Source organism: Vipera ursinii, assembly GCF_947247035.1.
Source record: "Vipera ursinii genome assembly, chromosome: 1".
Classification (NCBI taxonomy): Eukaryota; Metazoa; Chordata; class Lepidosauria; order Squamata; family Viperidae; genus Vipera; species Vipera ursinii.
In genome coordinates, this window is record NC_139512.1 from 111,246,027 (window position 1) to 111,273,128 (window position 27,102).

Below are 27,102 nucleotides of genomic sequence, written 5' to 3' on the forward strand. Positions count from 1 at the left end.
AGTCTGACTCACGGTAGTTCAGGAAGCCCTCCTTCTTTCGTATTAATTTGTGAACTAAATAGCCTTATTACAAGAAATTCATAGAAAAGTCAGTCTTAGTGATTTAAACATGTTTCCTAGGAAGTGTGCAAAGCCTTAAAGTAGTCTGATCCAGCTAGTATATGCTATGGTGATAAATTGTTGCAGTATTTTTTCCATCATTGTTAATCAGGATTGCAACTCCATGTGCAACTCCCCACCTGCAACCGAGTGACTGCTATTTGCAGGCTGTCAGAATCCAGATTATTAAAATGTATTTTTTTGTTTGCAGTTAGAGTGGACCCATAATATCCTAGAAAAATAAACTAAAAATAAATCAAGCCATACAAAGATATTTCCCCAAACTATTGTTGGAACAAAAAGTATAAATAGAGTATATTTATCATTGCGGTGTGAGCATATTTATCATTGCGGTGTCAAGCCTCAAAGGTTTGTCAAAGTAGTGTTTTCCACATGGTAATACTCATTTCAGAGATTTCCAAAGGCAGAAGCTGCAAATCCAATTCTACTTTTCTCCAGTTGCTCTAGGAGTGAAACAGATTCACATAGATATTTTCCAGAGTTCTGGTCTCTTTGCATATGTATAACTCTTTATATGTCTCTGAGGAATATTTATTTATTCAATTTCTATAGCATCTGTTATAGCAATGTTAACATCTAAAAGGCACCAGTGACAGCTGTTTCTGTATCTTTGATTGGCAACATAATGTGCAAACCAGCTTCAATGAGAAGGCTGCATAATAAGAGAATATGAACATTTTGCCTGCAATTTAAATTAGCAATGGTCCATTGATAAACCAACCATCTCCTGATGCTGCAGTCTTTGAGCAATAGGTATGAATATTTACTATGAACCAGACCTAAAATCTAAGTCAAGAGGTTCACATTAAAAAAACCCATTAATTGCTTTATTAATTATATAAATTCAATGAATATAAATATTTTAAAAGAAAAAAAAAGCCATGGACACAAGCTGAACCATTAAAAAATCCATGGCACTTGTTTAAGTGAAAAATTAACAAGCTTTAGCAACATGATTTTCGTAATCTATTCTTTCCCTAATGACAGTGTCCCTATTGATATCACTGAAAAAAATTAAACCAAATATAGATAATGCTTAGCTCTTTCTCGGTTTTTCTGTGTAAACTTCGTAAGTTCCCAGAGATATTGGCACCAAAATTTGAGCATTTAAATTGTCCCAGATACACTATGGATACAATAGTGCAGTTTAATGGGAACAAATCAGTTCTAATAAATACTGTAAGAGCTGTAGAATTACTTTATTAAACATGAAAACTACACTTCTGAACATTGTAAAAGCATTTCTGGCAGCCAAATTTTTTTTTAGTGCCCCTCAGTCACACGGCTGTATTTCAAGTGCTTAGCAACTGGTTCACATTTACAACTGGTTGCAGCATTCTGCAGTCATCTGATCATAATTTGCATTTTTCCCCTAGTTTCTTACCAAAAACGTCTGTTTGGAAAAATGGGTTAATACATTTCAGTTAACAATCAGTGTAAAACCAGTTGTAAAATCAGGTTTGGTCATGTGGGTGCCTTGACATACAACTGGTGGGCCTTATGATTGAAATCCCAGTCCCAATTATGCTTGTGAGTCAAGAACTACCTGTAGAAAGTCAGTTTAAGGAGAACATAGTACATATCTAAATCCAAAATTAATATATATTTAATATCATTGACTTGTAAAGGAGTTTACTTATTCTTTGTTTGAGTGACATATAAACCCGTTCCAAGAAACAATCCATGATGTTTGGCCAAAACTTTCAATTTGAAATCATAGTTTTACATCAATTTGTGAATCCTAGCACATATTAACCATCACAAAAAAGGTAAAGGTTCCCCCGCACATGCGTGCTAGTCGTTTCCGACTCTAGGGGCCGGTGCTCATCTCCGTTTCAAAGCTGAAGAGCCAGCGCTTGTCCGAAGACGTATCCGTGGTCATGTAGCTGGCATGACTAGACGCCAAAGGTGCATGGAACGCTGTTACCTTCCCACCGTAGTGGTCCCTATTTTTTTACTTGCATTTTTTACGTGCTTTCGAACTGCTAGGTTAGCAGAAGCTGGGACGAGTAACAGGCGCTCACTCTGTTACGTGGCACTCGGGATTCGACCCACCAAACTGCCGACCTTCTGATCGACAAGCTCAGCGTCCTAACCCACTGAGCCACCGCGTCCCTTACCATCACAAAGCTGTATCCAAATCCATAATCTTGACTTATTTTGGCTTTGTTGTTCTCTGCTCATTTCTCCTGAGTATTGGCACAAGAAATGGAGAAAACAAACTAGCAATTGGCCCTGAGTACTTTCCTTCTCTTCTAAACCATGGTCAGAATATGTCCTGGTTTACGGAATGGAACAACTCGCCACAGCCAACTCACAGTGGCCAACTCACCATGCCCAACTCTTCACAGGACAATTCACTTCAATTCAATTCAAATACAAAAGTTAAATTAATTTCAATGGAACAGTGGCCAATAATAATAAAGTCAACCCTGAAATATAAGACTTATAATAAATTTGACGAAAACATGATCAACAATAATAAAAGTAACTGAATAAAATGATTAATACAGTGTTGAATTGTACTGTGGTGAGTTGTCCCACAGCAAATTGGCCTTGGTGAGTTGTCCTGATGTGAGTTGGCCATGGCAAGTTGTCCTAGCCTAGACCCTTTAGTTTATGCAGCCTTAGTGCAAATGCAGCCTTAGTGCAAAATAAGAGAGAACTTTTCTGGCTATGGAACTACAGCTATTAAAAATTCTCCCTGGAAATTTGGTGCTAGCATTTTCTTATCAGTTTGAAACCTTAAAATGCAAGCATTTTAATTTGGATTATCTTAATTGTACTAATATATTTGATAATCTTGTTTTTATAACAGATTGTGTTTTTGTTAAATAGTATATAATGCTGATTATACCTATATATTGTCTTGCTTTGTTTTTTTTTTAATTTTAATTTTGTTTATTTTTATTTTTTTAAAAAGAACGCAACCGATGAAGATATTTGGTGATGGCAATGATATAATATTTTTAAAAAATATTTACTGAGAATAATCAAATGCAATATAAATATTTTCTATTTTTTTAATGCTATCAAGATGTTACAACCAATCCATCATGACAGAACAGGGGCAATTTCAATGGAGTTTATCCGGAGAACAGTTTGCGGCTGAACGACAACTGAAAAAAATGAGAAAATTCAATTCAGGACTTCGCTTTTCAAGTGAATTACTTTATAAGTTGCCAAAGAGAGCTAAATAATTCCATGACTGATCACAGAATATATAACTTAAAGGTTGCTTGTTTGTGATATTGAGAAATAAACCATCACTTTGGAAGAAACTGCTTTGTTAGAATAACATGAAAGTTGGTTAAAATACATTGTTTCACCATGTTAATATGTACAGAATCAACATCCAATTGGAAAGGAACTGTCTTGCTCTAAAATTTTTAAAATGCAGTGAAATCTAAATCAGGTAATTAAAGGGTGCTGTTGCTAAAAGTCCAATAAGCTAACAGCAACTATGCAGCATTGGCTGATTTCTGATATCTAAGTAGGGTTAAACTTAATTTTTGAATATGAGACTACTAGGAAATTATCTGAAGGACCATCTTGCACAGTTACATCTACTCAACTCACAAGAGTGGCGAGGCAGGGTCCCCTCCATTAAGGGCCTTCTCAGTGGTAGCTCCCTCCCAGTGGAACATCATCCCTGTGGAGATAAGATTGGCCCCCACCTTGACACTCTTTTGAAAGGCCATGAAGACACTGGTTGGCCAGCAGGCCCAGAGACCCAGGTGATATGAAGCCCATCGAGTGATCTGATTGTTGTTGCCAGGGGGATTGTGGGTTTATTCCAATCTTACTTCCGTAAGCTTTCTGGAGTTATAGTGAATGGGGCAGCCTTATACATTTTCTCAATGAATACAACAAATCAAAATAAATCAAAGAATTACAGCCTCAATGAAAAAAAAGCTGAAAGAGGGCAACAACAAGCTATATTTGCACTGTTGCTACAACATAGACCCAAGTGACATTTTATCTTTTTAAAATGGCAAAAACGAAAGGGAGATACTTATATTATAGTTCTTCAAACTCAAATTCATTTTTCCCCTTTATATATATAATTCCTTCAATTATTACAAATATTTGGCATAGTAGGAGTTTAGATTAAAAAATTTTATGTATGTTTTTCATCTTACTTTTTCTCTTCTCATAACTCTTTCTTCGACGGAACTTCACATTAACTCTTGGCCAAGATTCAGTCTTTTCTATAACAGTGGCCTCCACGCGGACTAAGTCCTTTCTTTATAACAAATTGAGAGATTAAAAAGAGATTTTAAAAAACCCTGCTTGCTTCCTAATAAATAGATTTTTCCTTTGAAAAATTAAGCAATGTCAATAGAAACACTTCTAAAGCAACTGCAATTTATTTATTTACTGCATACCCATTTTCTCAGAGAACTTTCTCAAGCTAGCTTACAAAACGAACAATAACACAAAGCATGTACGGAGACGATATCAAAGAAATAATACTAGAAAACAGCAAACTACAATCCTTTTCAACAACATTTTGAAGTATACATTTATGGTTTTAGAAGGTTTTAGAAGATTTCTCCAGGAAATTAAAACAAAGTGGACTTATTGCTGGTCTACGAAGAAATGTTTCAGAACAAGGAAACATGATGAATTAGATTGTGTTCAGTACACTAAGGCAACAGACACAGTTTTAATGAGCTTTTAAAAGCAAAATTCTAAAATGAAGATTCCTTTTTTTTTGTTTGTTTCCTGCCCAGAAAACTGAAATGATGTGCATAAAAATAATGGATTTTGCTTTAAGTGATTCTTTTAACTCAAGAGTTTTAACATCAAGAGTTTGAAAGGAACAGAAAAATAAGAAATGAGATTTAATTCTCCCTGGTGAGAAGAATTTGTAGCCTTTTACAGACAGTTTGTTTTGGTAAGAAGTCCCCCAGATCCCTGAATACTTAAGTTCTGATTGCTCCTTCCTTCCCTCTCTACTGTTTCAACTCGCTTTTTAAAGGATGGTCTAAATACAATGGAGTTGCTACGGCAATTCTCTTCTGTTCTGCACACATCCTTCCTCGGCTGCTTTTGAGTGCTGGCTAGAATCCTTTCCGAAGCCTTTTGAACTCCTTTTCAGCCCAGTGCACACGGCTCTGAAAAGATTCAGCACAACTGAATGACCCCAAAATATGCCTTACCCCAGGAGAGGCTTTCCCAGCAGTGTGAAGTTATCAGCTCCCACCAACAGCACCTGAGACAAAAGCAAATGATGCACGTTAATCCATCATATTACAAAATATGTCAGAGCCTTAGCAGGGTAATTGTGGAAGATGCGCCCTTAAATCTGCACTTTGCTTTTCTCACCTTGGCAATTGAATGACCAGGATGAAATAGGGGATTGCCAAATAAATACCATTTGGGACAAGAATTAACACAAAAGTATTATTTTTCCCCACGTCTCTGGAACATCCAAGAGAAGACGACGAATGATAGCAAACTTCATGGTTTTCATGCATAACATGATTTCTTTTAGTGCTGTAGTGATAAGCACACATTTTGAAAAGAAAGAAGAAAAGAGTCTTGGTGGAGCAGTGGGCTAATGCCTCCTTAAGTAACACCAGCTGCCTGCAATTCGTGCAGGTTCGCGTCCCACCAGGCTCAAGGTTGACTCAGCCTTCCATCCTTCCGAGGTAGGTAAAATGAGGACCCAGATTGTTGGGGGCAATTAAGCTGACTTTGTAATAATGCCGCTTGGGGTGTGTGTGTGAAAGCCCTAACAAGCAGGCATATACATAGAATGAAGGCTACTGCTAAGCTTGTAAGCCGCCCTGAGTCTTCAGAGAAGGGCGGGATATAAATGGAATTAAAATAAAAAATAAATAAAATAAAATCACCCTGTTGTGGATACCTGTCTGTTTCTGGGGTTGACAGCTCAGAATCAATCTCAAGGAAATAATATAGAGAGCTTCCTGATGAAACCATGAATATCATGGTCTAGCGGTTAAGGCACAAGGCTAAAAATCAGGAGGCAGTGTCTTCTCGTCCCCCTTTAAATACGAAAGCTGGGTGGGTGATTTCGGGCCAGTTACTCTCAGCCCATGATGTCAGGCTTGGGAGACAAACTGTTTGGTCATTTCCTCTTGTAATTAATGGATCAATACTTGGCTGATTTGAAAAAAGTGGGCCCTGCGCTTGCAGGAAAATACTGGGGAGTGCACCGAGGCTTGGTGGTTCCAGAATTCCCAGCCATTTGCCATGTTGTCTGAGAATTCTGGGAATTATAATCCCAACCTACTGGAAGAGTGCCAAATTGTGAAATGTTGGTGCAGCCTTTTTGTTCATTTCACTAACATGTCAGCAAAATTTCATTCTCCCATGTGATAGGTTTTTTGCAAGATTTCCTTCTGTTTCACACCTGTTATGTGAGTTAAATGGTGCCTGAATATCCAGGGATGTCTCTTCAAAATGAAAATTAAAGGAGCAGATTCCATTGCTAAATTATTCCAAATTGTAATGTTTCATCAGAATACAAGACAACACAGTTCATCTCAGTGGCATATTATTTTATGTGAATCTTCAATTATCCAGGCTGTTTGATGATTGTTAAGTGGATCAGTCTGAGCATTGAACCATGTATCAGAATTATGTTTACAAATCAGAGCACATGTACATGGCAATGTATAATTAAAACATGTCTGGATAGAAGCAGAATAAATCAGTTTAAAAAGATCCCATGCTTGAAAGTCCTGTCTAAAGATGACAGTGATTAGTTTGAATTAGGCAAATAATAACTGAGATTTTAGCCCCTACAAAACATGGATGGGGTCAGTGTGAGAGGTTCTCCAACAGACAACAGGTTCAACACAAATCTAAGTATGCTTTATAGTGCCACAGGGACATGGAGACATCAGGTGAAAAAGTGAAATGCTCACATAAACTAACACAGAGAAGTAAGTAATTCAAGGTATATTTTCCTCTAACCCCAAGTTTAATGGAGGAAGTCAGAATTAGTTGTGTGAATGAAGTCAGATATTCACTTTTTAGAAAGGGCCATAGTGTTCAGAAAGTTCTCAATGCTTTATCTACTAAGAGAAGAGCTGTTACATTCTCCTTCATGTGTTTGTGTGTGTTCAGATTGATCAGAGGAAGATGTTGGAAACTGGATAGCCTGATTTAAATTATTTATATATTAAAAGTTCTTGTATATCAACACGTGCTATTCAATTGTCTTATGAGGCTATAATCTGCTTTCAATGAACCTTATTCTGGAATTCTGGAGGAAGCATCTAAAACTGAGGTCTCAACTCACAGGATCTGACACTGTGAGTCACCTTAAATAAAGTAAAGTGGATGGGGCTGAAAGCCGTGTGCCAAGTAGTACAGGTAGTCAGTCCTCTTTAGCCACTGCCTCATTAAGCAACTGTTCAGTTATGACAGTGAGGAAAAGATGACTTTACCAACAATCCTCACATTTAAGGCCTCCACGGGTCTGTAAAGCAAAGAAAAGGTGAAGTAAGATCATAAGCACAGTCATGGTTTCACTTAGGGACTGCTTCGCTTAATGACCAAATTGCAAGTCCCAATTGTGGTTGCTATCCAAGGACTACATGTATTGGTAAAGGGGGAAGAGGCTCTAAAACCTTGAAAACATCAATGGGGTTGGTGGTAGGATGAAAGTTATGGCCAAAGAAGGCTAACAGAGGATCTAAAAGTTGCCAATCGGGATCTGTAGCACTAGGAGGAAGGCGTAGGCCAGTATCTGACACCAACTGTCTGATTGAGAGTTCAGGCAGCAGCTAAAAGAGTCTCAGGAACTTGCACTAGTAAGAAAAGGAGCCTTGGTGGAGCAGTGGGCTCAAGTTCCCTTCGTCCAGTGCGCTCGCAGAGGGAGGGTCTTCTCAGGGTGCCGCTGGTAAAAGATTGCCGGCGGATAACACCCAGGGAGAGGGCCTTTTCTGTGGGTGCGCCTGCCCTCTGGAACCAGCTGCCCGTGGAGCTCAGGACTGCCCCTGACCTACGCTCATTCCGCCGGGACCTGAAGACTTGGCTCTTTGAGCTCTCTGACCCAGGCTGAGAATTTTAACTGGGGTTTTATTTTCAGGGATAATTTAATCTTTTAATTCTCTTTTAACTTTGTACTTATATTGATATGATTTTAAAATGCCCTGTAAACCGCCCTGAGTCCTTCGGGAAAGGGCGGTATATAAATCTAATAAAATCTAAATCTAAATCTAAATCTAATGCCTCCTTAAGTAACACCAGCTGCCTACAATTAGTGCAGGTTCGAGTCTCACCAGGTTCAAGGTTGACTCAGCTTTCCATCCTTCCGAGGTAGGTAAAATGAGGACCCAGATTGTTGGGGGCAATAAGCTGACTTTGTAAAAATGCCGCTTGGGCCCCCCCGAAAGCCCTAATAAGCAGGCATATACATAGAATGAAGGCTATTGCTAAGCACATTGATTTGTGCTTCTTAGATTGTAAGCCACCTTGAGTCTTCGGAGAAGGGCGGGATATAAATGGGATTTTTTTAAAAAAGAGGACAAAGTAAGAGAAGCAAATTGGAACGATAAAGTAAGAGGCACCGAAAGTCTAACTTGGGGAAACTGAGGTACTATATGCCTTACTTAATTTGAGAATAAAGAAGTGGAAGCTTAGATAAAAGCCCAGATTAATGGAATCAGGGAAGGACTATTAATGCTTCTCCACTCCTATCTTGCCTTTGAACACTCACAGGTCTATCTGCAACCTTTCTTCCACAGCTCATCACTTATCACTTAATTCTTTTCTTCCTTGCAATGCCATTTGAATCTTAAAGGGGTTCCTATGGTCTTTGTGATTTATGATCATCTTTTTCTGTCTAGCCATCAGCAGAAAACCATTTTGATGTTTTCATAAATAGTTCCCAGCATTCTTTAATGCTTTCAGCTCTGTCTCCCTGTTTCTTCTACAGTATTTACTCCCGTCGCAGGACATGCACTCCTGCGGGATATGCTAACAGGTAGCTAATGACACGGTGAGATGGAGGCAGTGTGTTACACTGTGTTACATTCATGGCAAAGTAATCTTTTGGATTAGCATAGGGAGAAAAAAAGATTGTTAACACGAAGCCTACCTTTTCCATTCTGATTCTGTCGCCACATTCAGCAGGTATGTGGTTTTCAATTAAAATCAAGTCTTCGCTGGTTATTTTCCATTGTCTGCTGGCAAAGTGAACAACTGCAAACAGCCTTCCATATTGCCCAGTGGCAATTAACTCATTCACATTTTGTACAATCTCTGGAAGAAAATCGGTAAATGAGTTAAATTTTATTACTGACTAATTAAAGTTATTTGATTTATATTCCACATTTTGTTCAGGAGCTCAAAATGGTGCTTAGAGTATGTTCCGGAGCTCAAAATGATACTTAGATTGTTCCCTGCTTTTTTGTTTTGTTTTTTTTGCCCCAAAAGAAGACTTGAGATAGTTTAGGCTGAGAAGGATTGGTTCCCTTTTGTGGCTGAAGGTGTAGAACCTTTGTCTTCCCACTACTAGTTGGGAACATTTTAAATTACAGGCCACTGTGGCTCTCTAAACGAAATACCTGCATTGAGGTGAGTATGGGACAATAGTTGCCTTGGATGAATACTCCTATTACAGCATTCACAATGCTGCTTTTCTTAGAATTTAAAAGAACTGATTCTAAAGCAACGTTAAGGTAAGGGGAAATGCACACTGCATTGGGTCTAAAGCCAAGAAGGTTGGCTGCAGTATAGGCAGGACCACAGGCACCTCAACTTGTGAGCATCTGCTTACAAAAGCTGCACTATTTCTTGGGTTGGCATAGTCCTGAAAAATACACATTTGAATTCAGGAGTGTGAAGATGTAGCATGGTACTTTGACCATTGAACTCAAAACCTATCATCAGTGGAATTGCATGGCAACTGTTCAAGCCTAGAAAAAGACACTGTTTCATTCACATGTTGTCAGATGGGGCACAGTTAGCACCAATCAAAGTGAGGGCTTTCTTTTTGGGATAAAGGGAGGGGCGGTATATAAATCCAAATAAATAAATAATGAAAGATAAGAGGTAGGGTCGGGTCTTTAAGGAGGCAACACTGATTACATAACAATCTGCCAATAGTGATTGCATTGACTAAGAGGGCACACCACGTCAATATCTAGAAGACAAATCTAGCCACTTTCTGTATGAAACTCCTGGAGACAACTTCACTAATATTAACGTTGCTTGTGTTTCTTCTGTTATTCTATGCTAATGATTACACGTCTTTATTAAATCAAAAGCATAAACAAAAGGGAGTTAGTGACAATATCAAAATGAAACAAACAGAAGGGTCATACTTTATGTTTTGTAGTGGATACAGATTATTTACCTCTATGATGTTCTGCCTCTTCTGCCGGATCTGGTAGCTTGATTTCAGGCCATGGAGGTGATGACAAGGATGTTTTTGGAAGTAGCCTGTGAAATAACAAGAATCTGCTATTATAAATACTACGATCAAGGAGCCCAGTTTATAATAAGGACTACTTCCATTATTATTTTTTTTAAAAAAAACAAGCCAGAGCCAAAACTTTGGGTCCCGCTCCTGGGTGCTTGATTGCATCTCTCAAGTTCCATTTTTTTTAAAAAAAAATGTGTAGTCCCCCTAGCCAAGAAATTTTAGAATAGAATAGAATAGAGCTGGAAGGGACCTTGGAGATCTTCTAGTCTGGCCCCCTGCTCAACAAACTTCACATATAGAGTATGAATCATAAAACATGATTACCGGAGAAGCAGAAACAGAAGAATGAATTATTTAACCAATTCCAGAATGCAATAGGTTTTTGCACTGGCAGGCAAATCAATCTCCCACTCCTTGATTACACTGAGGAAGGCCCCCTACTATGTGTGGGACAACTCATACTTTCCATGCTGGATGTCTCAGTTTCGATACCTGGAAGCCCTGCTCAAAAGAATGTCAGCATCTAGAGGTTGGCGGGTGGGGCTTGGGGAATTGGTGAGGGAAGTTACTATGAGCTGCAGTGGGCTTTCTGCATCCTTCAGGCATAATAAGGCTTGATGCAAAACTCATTTAAAACAAGCCATGTATTGAGCATATTTAAAATATACGGTAACTACTTCCAGCAGTTGGGGAGGTCATTTGGAACATGTATTGACGTGCTTATCAGACACCATGCAGCCAGTCTGTTGCTTGTACACTGGTTTTTAAAAGCTTTCAGTTAAAAAGCAGTATCACAAAGGGGAAGTTTGGGTACCTGGGATAAAGCTAACTATGAATTACGTTTTTTCTTTGAGTAAGTCCATCCAACAGTGGTTAATTCACCTAACCACAGTAGATGAAACTATGTTTTTTTTTGCCCATGGATGATCAATAGGATTTCAGTAATTGAGAAAAGCCTTCTGAAAATCTTTATCATATATTTTGATTCCTCCTTCCCTTTTATATTATATAAAATTGGAGGAAGAAAAAAAGAGTGGTTGCCAGATCACAGGCTACAAATATATACACCCCTTGTATTCAAACCCCTATGTATTGTGCATGTTGTCCTGTTCACATTTCATCCAACCAAGGGTTGAGCCATTTCAGGATGGTACCGTTCTATTGCAGGCAGGGAGGCAGGGAGATGGTGACGATTGCTCTGCTGAGCAAAATCACCACTTGAAATTGCCAGCTTTCCCTTTGACATAAGCAATCAGGCTTTCAAAAAGTCCCAACCAGCATAAGGAGATTGTCAATCATCCAGGTCATGGTTGTCCCAAAGGTGCTTTTCCAAAAGGCAGCAGGATTTTCTTGGTTTATTCCTTGAAAACGTTTCACTTCTTATCCAAGAATTCTTCAGTTCTGACTGAATGATGGAGAATGGAAGGATTGATAAATCCCTTCGGAACAGCAAAAACGAAGGGTTTGAAAATTTATTTACAGCTCAAGGAGCTGATGGCTGAAGATCTTTCTCTATGGCTTGAGGAAGAATTGGATGGGAAACTAGCTGATTCAATTTCTTTCTCTATGCCCATTGTAGAAAAGCTAATACAGGAAGTCCTTGACTTACAAGTTCATTTAGTGACTGTTTGAAGTTACAACGGCACTAAAAAAAGTGACTTATATTTTTCACACGTATGACCATTGCAGCATCCCCAGGGTCACGTGATCAAAATTCAGACACTTGGCAACTGACTCATATTTATGACGGTTGCAGTATCCCCGGGCGTCATGTGATCGCCTTTTGCGACCTTCTGACAAGCAAAGTCAATGGGGAAGCCAGATTCACTTAACAACCGTGTCTCTAATTTAACACCTGCAGTGATTCATTTAACAACTGTGGCAAAAAAGGTCATAAAACGGGGCAAAATTTGCTTAACAAATGTCTCACTTAGCAACATAAATTTTGGGCTTAACCATGGTTGTAAGCCAAAGACTATCTGTATTTTGAAGTCACTTCCAGGAAGAAATGGCAAAAGGACTGGGAGATATTACAGCTGAAACACAGCTGGATACTGGATCCAGATTGCCAAAAATTCTCTCCAGATGGGGAGATCTTTAGATTACCTATGCATACTCTGGACAGCTGTTTTTGGTGAGTAGATAACAGAAACTGATATTTTACTGGTCTCTTGCAAACAGCTGGAAGTCATGGGATTCCATTGTTCTCTGAACTATTAATTCTAGCCTCTTAGGGGGTCTCAAAATTCAACCAAACTTCATCTTTTTAATCGGTTTGGAACTTTCCCCCTCTTATTGTTTGTTAAAGATTAAAAAAAACCATCAGAACTGCAAGTTTGGCACTTGCTGAGTGTTTCTCTTCAATCCATTTAGAAAGTAAGAAAATTATATGTATACAGTTTTAAAGAGTTTTTCTTTTTTGCAATACACAGCAAAAAGGTTATTACAGTGTTGATTTTAGAAAGTTTTCTGCAAGTGGATTAAGGATTCAGATGAATTTAAATTAAAAAAGATTTTGAAGTTAATTAAAAAGACCATCTGTCTTGAGATTTTTTCCCCTTACATTACAAACTAATTAACCAGTCTTTGAAAGTTTGGACATTAGAGGGCACCAGATGGCTACTTTAAAGGAAACATTTGATGTTTGGGTCTATTGAACTCTGTAATGGAATCAGAAGCTGCTATTGAAGAGGAACAAGCCTTATTGAATAAAATTGAAAGAGATGAAGTTTATTTTTAAATTACAATTTACAAGGAAAAAGGGGAAATATTGGATTTACAAATAGAATTGGGTCATGACTTAAACATTTAAAAAGATATAGAATAAACCAAAATAGTGGTGTAGATTATTATTTTTATTTTGAATTATAAGGAATATAACGCTATATTATGGAATGGAGAAAATGGATTGATTTTATCCAGAACAAGTATAGGGTTAAGAAGTTCTATGTAGCATTTGAATAAGTCTTCTTTCGTTTTTTTTTCCTTTTCTTATCTTAGTTTCTTTTTATATATATTCAATATTATTATTATTTGTTTTATCCTATATAAGCTAGAGAGTGATGGATTTTAGAGTTTATAATTGTTAGTATATGATTGCTTATGATTGCATTTTATATATATACCTTGTATTTAGCTCTGGGAAGTGGGGGGGGGGGGGAGGGGGGGAGGTAGGGAGGGGGGAGGAGGGAGGGGGAGGGGGGATTCTTAAAGGAAAACTGTATTTTAAAACTTTTCAATAAAAAAAAAGGAATATAATGGAGCTGCTTCACTAAAACTACTAAGGGATTTTGATAAAAGTGACAAGAATTTTGAGAGAAGAGACAAAAAGATATGGGAAAGCAGCTGTTAGAAATTTATTTGTGGGTTTCAAAGATAGCTGGCACGAGAAAAAAATACAGAAATGGTTTATTTGATCAGTTTTAAGAAAACAGTTCATTTTTGGACAAAAAAAGCAAATTATACTTCCATTTATGCATGCCTTCTCATCTCCTTTACATTTAAAGATCTTTTAAAAGTAAATTTTGAAGCAAAAATGTAATCCCAAATTAAATCTTTGCACTTGGAATTGTTTCATTTACTCCATGTCATAACTCTTAGCACAAATCTAGTCAGGAATTTCTTTAACAGACATTTCTAAATATTGAGGGGCTGGCTACAGGTGAGTGGATTTCCCACTCAAAGAGATACCATTATTTAATATCCATCCTTTTATTTCCTACTTGCATTTTTTTTTTGGGGGGGGGGGCTTGTGCAAGATCACACTTTCCTTCAGAGTAGCACAGATGAGTTTGGTTAATATCTGCACTCGAGCCCTGTTCGCTGTCAGTTTTATGCATTTTACAAATCATATTACTTTTTATTTATCTTGTGTGCTTTAGTGAACCACTTTCCAGTCACTGATCTATTATTATGAGTTACATTACTGTCAGGACATATGCAGGGTGGAGGAGGCTGAGGTAGTGAATGGTTTCTCGCCCTTGAATCCTGGGTGGCTAAATGGACTACCTGCTGGATCCCAGTGTTCTGTAAAGGAAAAGGTAAAGGTTCCCCCGCACATGAGTGCTAGTCGTTTCCAACTCTAGGGGCCAGTGCTCATCTCCGTTTCAAAGCCGAAGAGCCAGCGCTTGTCCGAGGACGTCTCCGTGGTCATGTGGCCGGCATGACTAGACGCCAAAGGTGTACGGAACGCTGTTACCTTCCCACTGTGGTGGTCCCTATTTTTCTACTTGCATTTTTACGTGCTTTCGAACTGCTAGGTTGGCAGAAGCTGGGACGAGTAACAGGCGCTCACTGTTATGCGGCACTCGGGATTCGACCTGCCAAACTGCCGACCTTCTGATCGACAAGCTCAGCGTCCTAACCCACTGAGCCACCGCGTCCTGTACCTAAGAGAATAACTGGCCTAGACCCCTAGTAGAAAAGTCTTACTTCTCAGCCAGCTTTGCTGATGAAGCACATGCCTTTTAGCCCAATGATGGCAGCAGGTGTTCAAATGCTCACTGCCATTTACTGTAATAAAGCATGGAGAATCCCAAAGATCAACACTGCACTCATGTATGATAAATGCAAACTTTGCCTTTTCTCAAAGGGAGCAAATCTAAATTCTAACCTCCATTAGAAAAACATATAGCTTATCTTTTGGGGGGTTTTTGCATTTATCATTTGCAGTGAATAATTTTTAAACAAATCTAGCGCTGGTCCTTAGCAAACCTACAAATAGAATGCAAACCAGTGCCCTTTGACTAACTGCTGACTGCCTGTGTTATTCAAAACTTTTTTTTCCCTTTAAGCTGTACATGCTCCCCAGCAACATTTTTTTCTTCATTATGTCTCTGTGATATTGTCTTCAACCCATTTCCAGCCATGAGGTAGAATTAAGCCAACCTTGGCTGAACTGTTATTAAAGTGCTACTTATCCCTTATTCCCAGTACTGTCCAAAGTCAACTTCAAGATGGAAACAATGTGTTAGGCTACAATGCTCATTAATCTAGAGAGAAGTCAGGTGAGGGCAGTGATGTGCAAGAGGCAGGACAAGGATCAGCAATGGGAATGGCAATTTCCATACCAATATATTTCTGCCAAAGGTGGAAAAACCTCAGCCAAGCATTGGAAAAGGGGCTCAAGAGCCTAATAGATTCAGAGTTTGAACAAAAGCCCTGCTCAGGCAGGAACCAAATGCATGTAGGGCATATGAAAAATAGGGCTGCTGTTAATGTTACACACACATACACACACACACACACACACACACACACACACACACACACACACACACACTCGAACCCCCACATGAGGTAGAAACTCCAAGGAAAACTGTACTGTATTTCTATTTGCATGAATGTGGTTACAGTTCTTTTGTGTAATTTGAGGTTTTGCTTTACTAAAGTCCTCAATAAAGCTGTAGCAAAACTCCAATGCACCTCTTCATATTGTTCTCTGAATGAGGTGACAGAGTTCACAGACAATGGGGGCTTAGGATATGTACAATATGCGTAGCCCCATTCTCTGTCACTGCCTCTAGGTCAGCAGTGGTAAACCACTTCCTTATTATTAAGAAAGCTACTGGATGTATTTGGTTCTTAAAAACAGACAGACATCACTTCAGACTGTCTGGGTCTGTCCGCTAAGTTAAAATGTGGTCAGCTATGGCTTCAGGCATGGTATGAGTCCTACCAGAATATTGATTTATACCCCAGTCTGAGAAGCAAACTCAAGCAAATTGGTTAATGTGGTAAACTAGAATTCCATATACTGCTCATAGCAAGCTTTGAAAAACATGAAATGCCTATTTGTAACAGAAGTATCCCAAATGTATCTTATTTATTATTTATTCAATTTCTATGCTGCTCATCTCACCAATACAATGACTCTGAGCAGCTTACAATATAATAGAAGTTAAAAAGTGCAACCCCCCCCCACAATTAAAATAGAATAAAAAGTTAAAAAATAACATGATGGGCAGTCTGGGGGAGAGAATCTTCTCTATCCCATCAGCCACCACCAATATAGCAGCAGCAGAGCCAAATTTTTTGGCTCTTCCAGAAGACCAGGAATATGGCGGCTGATCTCATCTCTGACAGGAGAATATTCCAGAGGGTGGGGGCCACAGCAGAAAAGATTCTTCTCCTGGATCCTCGCCAGCCGAAATTCTTTGATTGACAGGATCACAAGTAGCCCTTTTTGCTAGAACAAATGGGGCTGGTTAATCCCAACAGGGTAAGGTAGTTCCTCAGATACCCTGGGACCTTGCCATAAAGGGCTTTACAGGTAATGACCAACATCTTGAATAGGATCCGGAGCAAACTGGCAACCAGTGCAGCTCATGAAACAGCAGTGTCACTTGTGCCACCCAAGGGGCCTCCAGAACTGTCCACACCGTATTTTTACATATTTATCAGTAGTCAGAACCAGTACTGCACTCTGGAGACCGATAGTCCCCATGAACAGAGAAACAAAAATAAATCTAGCATGTGGTGTCCTGCTACACATCTATGATACTCTTCTTGAAAAGATAGCATACAGCAGAGGTGTCAAACTCAATTTCATTGAGGGCCGCATCAGCATTGTGGTTGCCCTCAGGGAGCTGGGTGGGTGTGGCTTGGGTGGGTGTGGCCTACTGGGTGGGCGTGGCTAAAGTGCGTATGGCCTACTGGGTGGGCATGGCCAGCTCTACATCGTTCGCATCAAGGGTGCCTATGGGGGCCTGGGCAGGAGTGGGACAGATCTGAGGGTCTCTGGCAGAAGGAGGGTCTCTGGGCCAGGGCCAAGGCAGTGGGGGCCGTTCCCTCACTGTTTCCAGGATGGCTTCGTGGGCCACATTAAACCACTTTACGGGCCAGATCCGGCCCCCGGGCCTTGTGTTTGACATGTCTGGTATACAGGTACTTCTTGTACTAGCTGAATAAAAAAGTATGCTTGCAGTGCTTCTTCATTGCTATGCTTTATAAGCACACCATTTATATCAATGGGAATGTGTAGGATTTGGAAAAAAGAGCACTGCTCCTGCCTCAGAAAAAATTGAGCATGTGAGAACTGAACCTTATTTTTAAGGCTTATGTGGATAATTATAAGATTTTAAGAAGTAAATACCACACACACCTGTTCCAGAAACAAGCCACAAAAGGAAAGCTAGAAAAGGTTGTATTGAGATGAATACCTATGTAAAATAGGAATGCCTCAAGTATTTTAAAATAAAAGAAGAAAATCAACATGTCAGGGGACAGACTAGAATTCCTGTTTTAATATATTCTTTGCATGCCTAAAGAGCATGAAGTTATTATATGAGCTCAAATTGCACAGCTGCATTTAATGGCAATTGTATCATAAAATAGCTACCTTGACTCTGAATGTATGATTATTAATACTGCTATTAACACTAAGGAAAGACAAGTGTTTCCTACCAAAAACCTGGAGTAGTGATGTAGTTGCATCTTTGTGCTTTACCAGTCAGAAAGCAAGGGTGAATATAAAGAGAAGCTAACAGGCAGTAGAACATTATTCTTCCCCTGACTTTATGATGGGAGGTGAGGAATATAAAGCTATTGGTAAGGCTAGACAGCAACATTACAGGGCCCCAGGAGTCTCATGCAAACGCGAGCATGTTCTCTGCCTCCTGAAGAGAAGGCAGGCATAAAGAGATTCATTCAGTTCAACCCTGGGGACCAGATGGGCACATTGTGGCAATAGCAAAGAAACATTCTCTCATGGCTTTCTTCCAAATTGACCTTTCAGCTTCCTAATCTAGTTTACAACCCAAATTATCTCCCAGTGATCAGATGTCCCAAATACTAACCACATCTATCTATAGCTTTTTCAAGAGTATTCAAAACTTGCTGCCGCCTGCTGGGGCCAAGACATTTTCTCCAGTTTATTTAGATATCTTCCATTTAAGTTCATGCTACTTCTTTACTATTGGAACTGTCAAAGAGAAAAAGTCATTTTGTATTGCAGGGGTCCCCAACCCTTGGTCTGTGGACCAGTCACCAGGCCGCGGCATGCCAGCAACAGGTCCACACAAACAAGCAAAGCCCTCCCCCCCCCCCGGAGATGCAGGCAGCACACAAAACCACACAAAACCACACACTCTTCGGTCCACGGAAAAACCTTTCTCCACGAAACCAGTCCCTGGTGCCCAAAAAGTTGGGGGCCTCTGTTGTAGTGCATTCAAGATGCTCACATAGCACCTGTCAGGAACTTCTTAAGACAGCTGTGTCTTTTCCAAAAATCTTTTAGCTACCCTCTGCAGAAGCATGAAAACCATCTGGTTTAATGCCAGCATCTTCCTTACTGTCATCAGAAACACTTGCTCTGTATTTTTTTTTTTAAAAAAAACCTTGTTTTAAGGAAATGGGTGTCTGGGCTTGTAATGCGAAGGTTCAGAACACATGTCATCTGCATTTTGGTACTGGTATAAGGAAACAATAATTAAGAACTTAGTTAATAATAAACCTAAGAAATCATTTACTTCTCTGCCAAGGAACCACTCAGAATTTTTCAGCTATACTTTCCTATGATAAATTTTACAATTCAAAAAAAAAAAGCCAGTAAGCAATTCTAAGGAAATAGTTAATATCTGGAAAATGCTTAAAACATGTTAATTAAATATTTTAATAAACCATCAAAAGAACTTTATTTACATAAATTAAAAACAATTGACTACAAATACAGATTACGGTATATATGTGTGTGTGTATTATAAAACATAAGTATCTGAAGGTTGTTTAAAGCTTGATTAAGCCAACCTTTGTTCTGAAAACGAAGTATCAAAAGTGCACTTTCCTCTCTGAAACACAAGTAACATTTATTGTTCAGCTGTATAATTTCAAGCAAGAGAATTCCTGAAGAAGTAGAGAACTGCAATCATAACTCCATGCTTATATAAAGCTTGTTTAACCTCATTAATTGATTTTACAAAAGTTCTATAAGCATGGGTGTGGCTTTTCAGCTCCAATGTTGATCTTTATTACATATTTTACATGACAGAATATGAGGAAGTTCAGTAAGCAATACCTAGCCTGCATAGCCAACACCAAAACAACTGTGGAAAGATCATTAACAAAAAAAAATTACACCTTTTTCACTGAACCCAAGACTCAGACCATGGTTCATGCTGTACTTTGTAAACATGCTACTCCATTTTTACTGATTATGAGAATAGGTTTAGGCTTTCTAATTGGAAGTAAATGATTGCATGGATACCTCATATTAACTAATAACTGAAGGTTACATATATTTAATAAATCCAATTAGTTCAGAATTACTAAGATTCTTAAATAAATCAGATTACTACAAGCCATCCACACTTCATTACAAATATTTAACTGATCACTTTTATGTTCAGAATCTGTTTCTTATATATTCTTATTTCTTATAGACTTGAAATGCTTATTGGCTACTATTTATGGGAAAGAGCAGCTCTTTAGGCAATTTAGTTTGTATAACTGCTCACATTTAAGACAAGAATATTGCTAATCACAAAATGTTCATATGAGTTCAAGCAGAGGATGTACATTCACAGTTCTTATTACCATTAAGATTCTTACGAATGCAATTAAAATGAAAATTTAGGCTATCAAAGAAAATTCATGTATACATAATATTCATGTCCATAGTCTGAGATTTGAGTTGTAGATTTTATAAATCCTGTCCACTTGGGAGTTCAGCATTTTTACTTGGGCTCTATTAACACAAAAGAATTTTTCTCACTAAATAACAAGGTTTTTTTCATCAAGTGAATGGGTTTTATTAATTTAATTCTAATAAGATGACCCTTGTAACAATGCCTTACATTCTTTATCAGTTTCTACCCAATTGCATCAATATTCTTATAACTGGTCTACAATTAAGCAAAAAATTACCGTAAGTTCTCTTCACTACTGTACAGGGTTTTTTTTTACATAGGTTTCAGTAGGTGGGAGTCTGTGATTCCCAAATACCGGTAAATTGAGCTATAATATTCCTTAAAGCAAAATTAAGTTTACATAATATAAACAAAACACAAAAGCAGCTAAGTGAGGAAAAACCGTATGAATGACCACATGTAATATATATATATATTTAACTTACATCTAGTTCAACCCAAGTTCATATGCAAAAGCTCAAGTTAGATTAACAAATGCATTCATATATATATTGGATGGTATTGTTTGTGATTGAGTTTTTTCCTACAAGCAGGACAAAAGTTAGCACTTTTAAGAGAATTTTGGAGGCACTGACTACAAAAGATATGGCCACATTTTGTTGACATTATAAGTCGTCCACTGTGGATAATTTCTGCATAGCCATCCATGCAAATTGGACAACTAACAGTGCCTGAAGTTTTTGGACGTCCAAATATTTCCTTTTCTAGTTCTCTAGGTAATTTACAGGCAGCCAATTCATCACTTTCACTACATTCATTATCATTACATACTATGCAGCTGTTGAACAGCGATCGGCTTAATTCTTGGTTTTGCTGTTCTCTAGTCTCTTCCGCAAGTGCAATGGAATCATTGTGCGTCAGATCAACCACTGAAGTGTCACCGGTGAGATCTATTACTTCTACACCTTCATCGAGTTTGATTGGCTCTATTTTTGATACTGCTTCTGCAGCTGAAGCTGTCATTCTACTTTGGCTAGGAATCTGCAGGGGAGTCCTCTCTCCATAGCGTTCCTTCTGAATCTCTTCCTGATCCATGTCTCTGCTAACACTCAAGGGGACAACTGCATCCAGAAAACTGGGCCCAGCTTCGGGGGAAGAGCCAACAGCGGCAACTTCTACAGTGGCTATGGGGGAAAAGGATGGCAAGGAGAACCTCTTGATTTTAGAAGCAGCTCCTGTAACCACTTTGCCAGGGACATTAGAAGGCGTTGCTGGATGGAGGGGAGTCTGTTTTTTGCTTTTTCTGCTCTTGGTTCCGCCAAGATTCACACTGGCTGACTTCATGGTATGCAGCAAGAGGACTGGGACAAGTGGCACAGAATATGTTTTTCTCCCTTATCTCCAAATGCAGGTGAATGCTTAGCTGCCACTCAGTTCTGCAATGCCGATTATGAATATCCTGGGCTACCTTTATACAATGGGAGAATTTTTAGAGTACTACAACCATTAAAGTGATATCGTTAAGGCCATGCACTGCAAAGCTGGGAGCAAGTTCAAACTCCTGTGTTGAAATGTTACTCTTTAGAACTGCATCAAAGTAGGAAAAAAAAACATGATTAGGCCCAGAAGCCAGCATGTACAATTTTCTGTTGTTTTCAACCAATAATCAGCTAAAACTATTATGAGGTAATGAAGAAATTCAGACAATTTACTGCAGTATAGTAAGCCAAAGAAAGGCTTCTGGTTGCAGATATTTTTTTGTATTTTCCTCTGCTCAAACAACTGAGCAAACCAGTTGTTCAACAATCTGTAGGTATCTATTCTAACTGAATCGAAAAACTAGTTACCAATTTTGAGTGCAATCTAGGAATATTAAACCATATCTTAAAGCGTTGTAATTTTCTGGCTTATTCCAAAGTTGGCAGTCATACCTTAAGGTTGGACCATCTAAAACTAAGCATTTTGCAGCAAAATGATCATTTTGCTGAGATAATAATCTCAATGATTTCCTTGACTGCTACCTTTACAAAAGAAGTCAGGAAAGAGAAAACCAGAAAATGAATGCAAGAAGTGAATGCTTCTTAGGAGTAAGCAGGACATAAGAATTTTGTATAGATGTTTGGAAACATTTAAAATACTACCCGTTGACCTGCTTCGAGTGTCAGTATGCAAATTCAGTTCTTACAGAACTACCCAGCATTGGGGTTTGTCTTACAATACTGCAAGAAAGGCAACATGGCCTGCATTAGGTAAAAAGGGATGTCGTTATGGGCTTTCCCACATGCTGGCATTCCTCTTTTCTTCTGTTACAAAAGCTCGTTTTGCCTAGTTGTAGGCTGTTTTGTACAAAGAGACTCTAAAGTGACTAACAACCATAAGTAAATAACTATACCAGGGGTATCAAACTGCCAGCCTGGATGCGTCACACAGAAGCTGTGCCCACCCCAGCTCCGGCAAGGGGGAAAAAGTTGTGATATGTTGCAACATGTCACATGATGTGGCGGATTTGACACCCCTGAACCATACCATTATTTGCAACAGAGATACAGCTACTTTTCCAAAGCCCGGACAGCATAAAAGATGTAAAAAGCTTCCCAAAATCATGAGGAAGGAAAAAAAAAGAACTAGACACCCACACAGTGTTACAAGAGCCTCTAAAGCAGGGGTGTCAAACTCAATTTCATTGAGGGCCGCATCAGCATTGCGGTTACCCTCAGGGGGCCGGGTGGGTATGGCTTGGGTGGGCGTGGCCTACTGGGTGGGTGTGGCTAGAGTGCGTATGGCCTACTGGGTGGGCGTGGCCAGCTCTACATCATTCGCATCAAGGGTGCCTATGGGGGCCCGGGTAGGAGTGGGACAGATCTGAGGGTCTCTGGCAGAAGGAGGGTCTCTGGGCCAGGGCCAAGGCAGTGGGGGCCGTTCCCTCACTGTTTCCAGGATGGCTTCGCGGGCCACATGAAACCACTTCGCGGGCCGGATCCGGCCCCCGGGCCTTGTGTTTGACATGCCTGCTCTAAAGTCCCAATAATGGAGGAAAAAGAGCCTAAAGGAGGTATTCAAGGAACTTATTCATATAATTTCAATTTAGCAGTAACACAAAGACAATTTCAAATGAATATGATCTGAATAAATTTAACATTTTTTTCTGCCTGGGTAAAATGTTAATTAATGGTATACTGTCTTTCACACAACACTGAGGCTAAAAGATTAAATTTGTTATTTAAATCTAACCAAAACTAAATCGGAATCCCAAAGCTGAAAAGAAAACATTCTGCCATGTCCTGATCTTACCCTTGAACTGCTGAAGGGTCTTGTGCACTCAGACTTCGAACAGTAGACCTCAACAGAAATGCTGAAAGAGAACCAGGGACAAAAAGTCACTCAAACAGGACTAAGGTGTTCCAATTCTAGAATGAGTAAGAATAGCTTTACAATTTTTAAGAAAGAGTAATAATAATAATAAACCTTTATTGTCAAAGTACAACATGTGTACATTGAGATTAGCTGAGCCTCCCCCCCCCCGTGCTCTCTCTCCCCGACACACAGTGACAATAAACCCTCCATCCTACCACACCATGTGAACCAACTACACCACACACCGGCCTCCCAAGTCAATTCTGCATAAGATTATATCCCATTCAAAAGCCTAACAGCCCACGGATAACGGCTGTTTTTCAACCTGTTGGTACGGCTGGCTATACCGTCCAGGGTGCGAGTCATCCCTGAGAATCTTCCTCACTCTTCCAAGGCAACGAGCTCTGGCGATGTCCTCCAGTGGTGTCAGGGAACAGCCCACAATGTCTTGTGCTGTGCTCACTACCCTCTGTAATACTTTCCTGTCCGCGGCTGTCAGACCAGCATACCAAACCACAATACCATACGAGAGGACGCTCTCTATAGTAGACCGGTAAAAGAGGGGCATTAGCCGTTGCTCTACCCTGTTCTTCCGCAAGACCCTAAGAAAGTGAAGCCTCTGTTGGGCCTTTCTAGCCACCTGGGTTGTGTTAACTTTCCAGCTCAGATCTTCACAGAGGTAGACTCCCAGAAATTTAAAGGAGGAAACTCTCTCCACACAGTCCTCCCTGATGTAAAGTGGGGCAGGATCCTCCTTTTTTCTCTGGAAGTCTAACACCATCTCTTTCGTCTTGCCAATGTTTAGGTGCAAGTTGTTGTTACTACACCATATGGATAGTTTTTGTACCTCCGCCCTGTAAAAATTAAAAAAGTAAAAATTCTACTGGATTCATTCTACTCCTCAGACACTTTACAATTCATACAAATAGATCTCTGCAACCTTTTTAGGATCAGAGAGGCAAGAGTTTCACTAAAAGTAAAGAATTTCTCACTTAATTAGGCAGACTTAATCAGTTAAATCTCTGGCCTATGAGAATTATAGAGCTTCAGATATAAAGGCAGGCCTAATGAGGTACTAGGTAGACAACCAGCACAGTTGTCAGTAAGGCGGCATACTGGAGCACAGCCTAATATTATGAAAATATGCTGCATGAGATCTTAAATCCTAAAATATGTGCTCATTCTTCAGTATGAATTAGATTTCTACAAACCCATTGGATAGACTGAGTAGCAATATTCCATATGGTCAAGATTAAGTTTATGCCTTTTCAAATGCAATTTTCCTTTCATAATTGCTTTTATGTACAAAATAAAAAAGAACCAAAGTAAAAAAAAATTGGGAAGGATACTATAAGATGCAATATACAGGAAACGGAGAATTAAGTGGGTAACCTCCAACATAAACAGGAAGAAGTGGTAATACAGTGAAGGAGAACTTGAAGGTCTCTAGACATTTCAGGTATAGCATACAGCCATAGTTTGAAATGGTTGGTTCACACAATCTGAACTAAATTAACCCCTTTTTAATTTGGTACAATACACTGGGCCCCAGTAACAAACAGGCTAAATTTGTGCAACATTAAAGGACAAAACAAACCAAATCCACAAATTTCATCATGTGGTGTTCACCCAGCCTTTAACTGCTTTAGCTGGGAATGCTATCCAAAGCCAGGTGAAGACTGTAACAAGACTTTCCTCCTTCTGGCAAAGATCTTTTAAAACTATTTTTGGCTCTTTTAGAAATAGTAATTACAAAGCACACATAATAGAATTTTGGAATTAAAATTACCTATTTACAAATAAATGAACAATAGCAGTTATCTGCAGGAAAATGTCAGCAAAAATTGCTGACTAAAGACCTCAGGCTTAAGTTTGCTCCAACTGATCCAATACTTTTCTGATAGACAAAACCTGCACATATACTAATTGAAACAGTTCTTTCAACTCATGTAATGACAAATACTTTATTTTCTTGGAATGCTTATTAGTATGTATGTGTGTATTGTTGCAATATTAGAGTATGAAAGAGTAAGAAGAGAATAGTAGGATCTCAATTTTGATTGCCATTGGAGTAGTCAGCTGTTACTCCATGTTATTAAATGTGGGGTGCTGCTTAATATTATTCACACCCAAGTAAATATAGCCTTGAGTGAATTTATACTAAAGAGTAAAATAACTAGTTTACAAAACTTGTCACTTTAACTACCAGTCTTTTTAAAAAAGCATGTAACAAGAATCTAGCGGAATATTCAGTTGGAATAGAGATTAAAATTAATTTTATCATACCCTTACATCCTAAGAAATAAAACAATTTGGCAATGCTAAAAAAATCAGTTAAAAAGCAGTTTAGTTATAAACTACCAAAGCACCCAAAATAAATGAAAAAAGTTGAATATTTAAAGTACTTTACGCTACCCATTAAATTAATAAAATTAAGACTGAAAATAGTAAAAGGCACTATTAGCAATATCAGTCTTACCATTATTATGTTAGTTTGGTTTGAGTCAGACTTTAATTTTCAAACAATGGATAGCTTCAAAGTTTCTGGACTTTTTTGTAATCATAATATAAATAAATGAAATGCAAACATAATACAGAAGATACTGTACTTATGATACTCAGGCTACACTGAAATTTAGGGGGGGGAATGCAATAAACATTTGAACTTTGGTGGTTCAAAACCTGACTAAACATGCTGTTTCTTAAAGGCCAAGTTCCCCATAGTACAGGGATTACCTGTATTATGAGGAACTCATAAGATACAACTTCCTAGCAGTGAAGACACAATAAGGCAAAACAACAAAACAAGGTAGTCCTGTATTTACAACACTGGAGCCCAAAATTTGTTGTTAAACAAGACATTTGTTAAGTGAGTTTCGCTCCATTTTACAACCTTGTCACAGTTAAGTGAATCACCGCAGCTGATAAGTTAGTAACCTGGTTAAGTGAATCTGGCTTCTCCCTTGACTTTGCTCGTCAGGAGATCACAAAATATGATCACATGACTTTGGGAAACCGCAAAGGTCATAAACCAGTTGCCAAACATCTTAATTTTGATCATATGATTATGCCAAGTTCTTAACTGTGAAAAACTGTCATAAGTCACTTTTTTTTCAGCGCCATTGTTAACTTTGGACGGTCACTAAATAAACTGTTTGTAAGTCGAGGTCTACCTGTATATTATCCATGACTTGAAGCACCTTTCCTCACCTAGTACTCACCACATGCTCCGGGTTACAAATCGGAGCATTCTCAATGATTCGACCAGGGGTGAAGTCCAACGTAATTGGGGAAGAGTATGGGGTCGGGGGGAAAGGGAACGATGTCTGAAGAAAACCGCCAGGCTAAACAAGGGTTCAATGCAGGAGAAGAGAAGGATTTTCGATTTAAAACCAGCAGGGAACACAGACGGTAATTACGAGGCAGGTTAAAAAGTACAGAATAAAACAGCCAAGCCACATTAACAGAAAAATACCAGAAGGTAACCAACCGGAAGGAGAGCTTAACTGAGGAAAATCAGCCCCTCACCTGTTCGAGAAAAAAGCCGCCCGTAACCAAAGGCAGACGCCGCTATTGCCATTACAAGCCGGCCCGGTTTCCTCCCGCTTTACGCGCGCCCAACGGAACCGGAAGTTC

At 39.0% G+C, this 27,102-nt stretch overlaps 2 protein-coding genes across 2 annotated transcripts; both read right to left on the bottom strand.

The window, feature by feature from the left end:
• Positions 1 to 3,004: 3,004 nt before the first annotated feature.
• On the bottom strand, positions 3,005 to 27,095 carry MRPL21 (mitochondrial ribosomal protein L21). The gene is made up of 7 exons (XM_083354016.1): positions 26,995 to 27,095; positions 23,404 to 23,464; positions 10,460 to 10,545; positions 9,200 to 9,363; positions 5,286 to 5,338; positions 4,263 to 4,366; positions 3,005 to 3,239 (listed from the first exon to the last, which is right to left on the bottom strand). Exons 1-7 carry the CDS (start codon positions 27,044 to 27,046, stop codon positions 3,175 to 3,177), a joined length of 585 nt encoding a protein of 194 aa, XP_083210142.1. The 5' UTR covers positions 27,047 to 27,095; the 3' UTR covers positions 3,005 to 3,174.
• LOC310631915 (E3 ubiquitin-protein ligase RNF4-like) lies at positions 18,959 to 21,694 on the bottom strand. Its single transcript, XM_083348698.1, has one exon. It carries the CDS (start codon positions 21,454 to 21,456, stop codon positions 20,653 to 20,655), a length of 804 nt encoding a protein of 267 aa, XP_083204824.1. The 5' UTR covers positions 21,457 to 21,694; the 3' UTR covers positions 18,959 to 20,652.
• Positions 27,096 to 27,102: the final 7 nt, after the last annotated feature.

Coding starts and splice junctions, on each gene's coding strand:
- LOC310631915 (XM_083348698.1), bottom strand. CDS start 21,456: ATGAAGTCAGCCAGTGTGAATCTTGGCGGAACCAAGAGCAGAAAAAGC.
- MRPL21 (XM_083354016.1), bottom strand. CDS start 27,046: ATGGCAATAGCGGCGTCTGCCTTTGGTTACGGGCGGCTTTTTTCTCGA. Junction 5,339..9,199: donor ACAGAATCAGAATGGAAAAG/GTAGGCTTCGTG, acceptor CTTTTGTCTCAG/GTGCTGTTGGTGGGAGCTGA. Junction 3,240..4,262: donor GAGTTATGAGAAGAGAAAAA/GTAAGATGAAAA, acceptor CATTTTTTTCAG/TTGTCGTTCAGCCGCAAACT.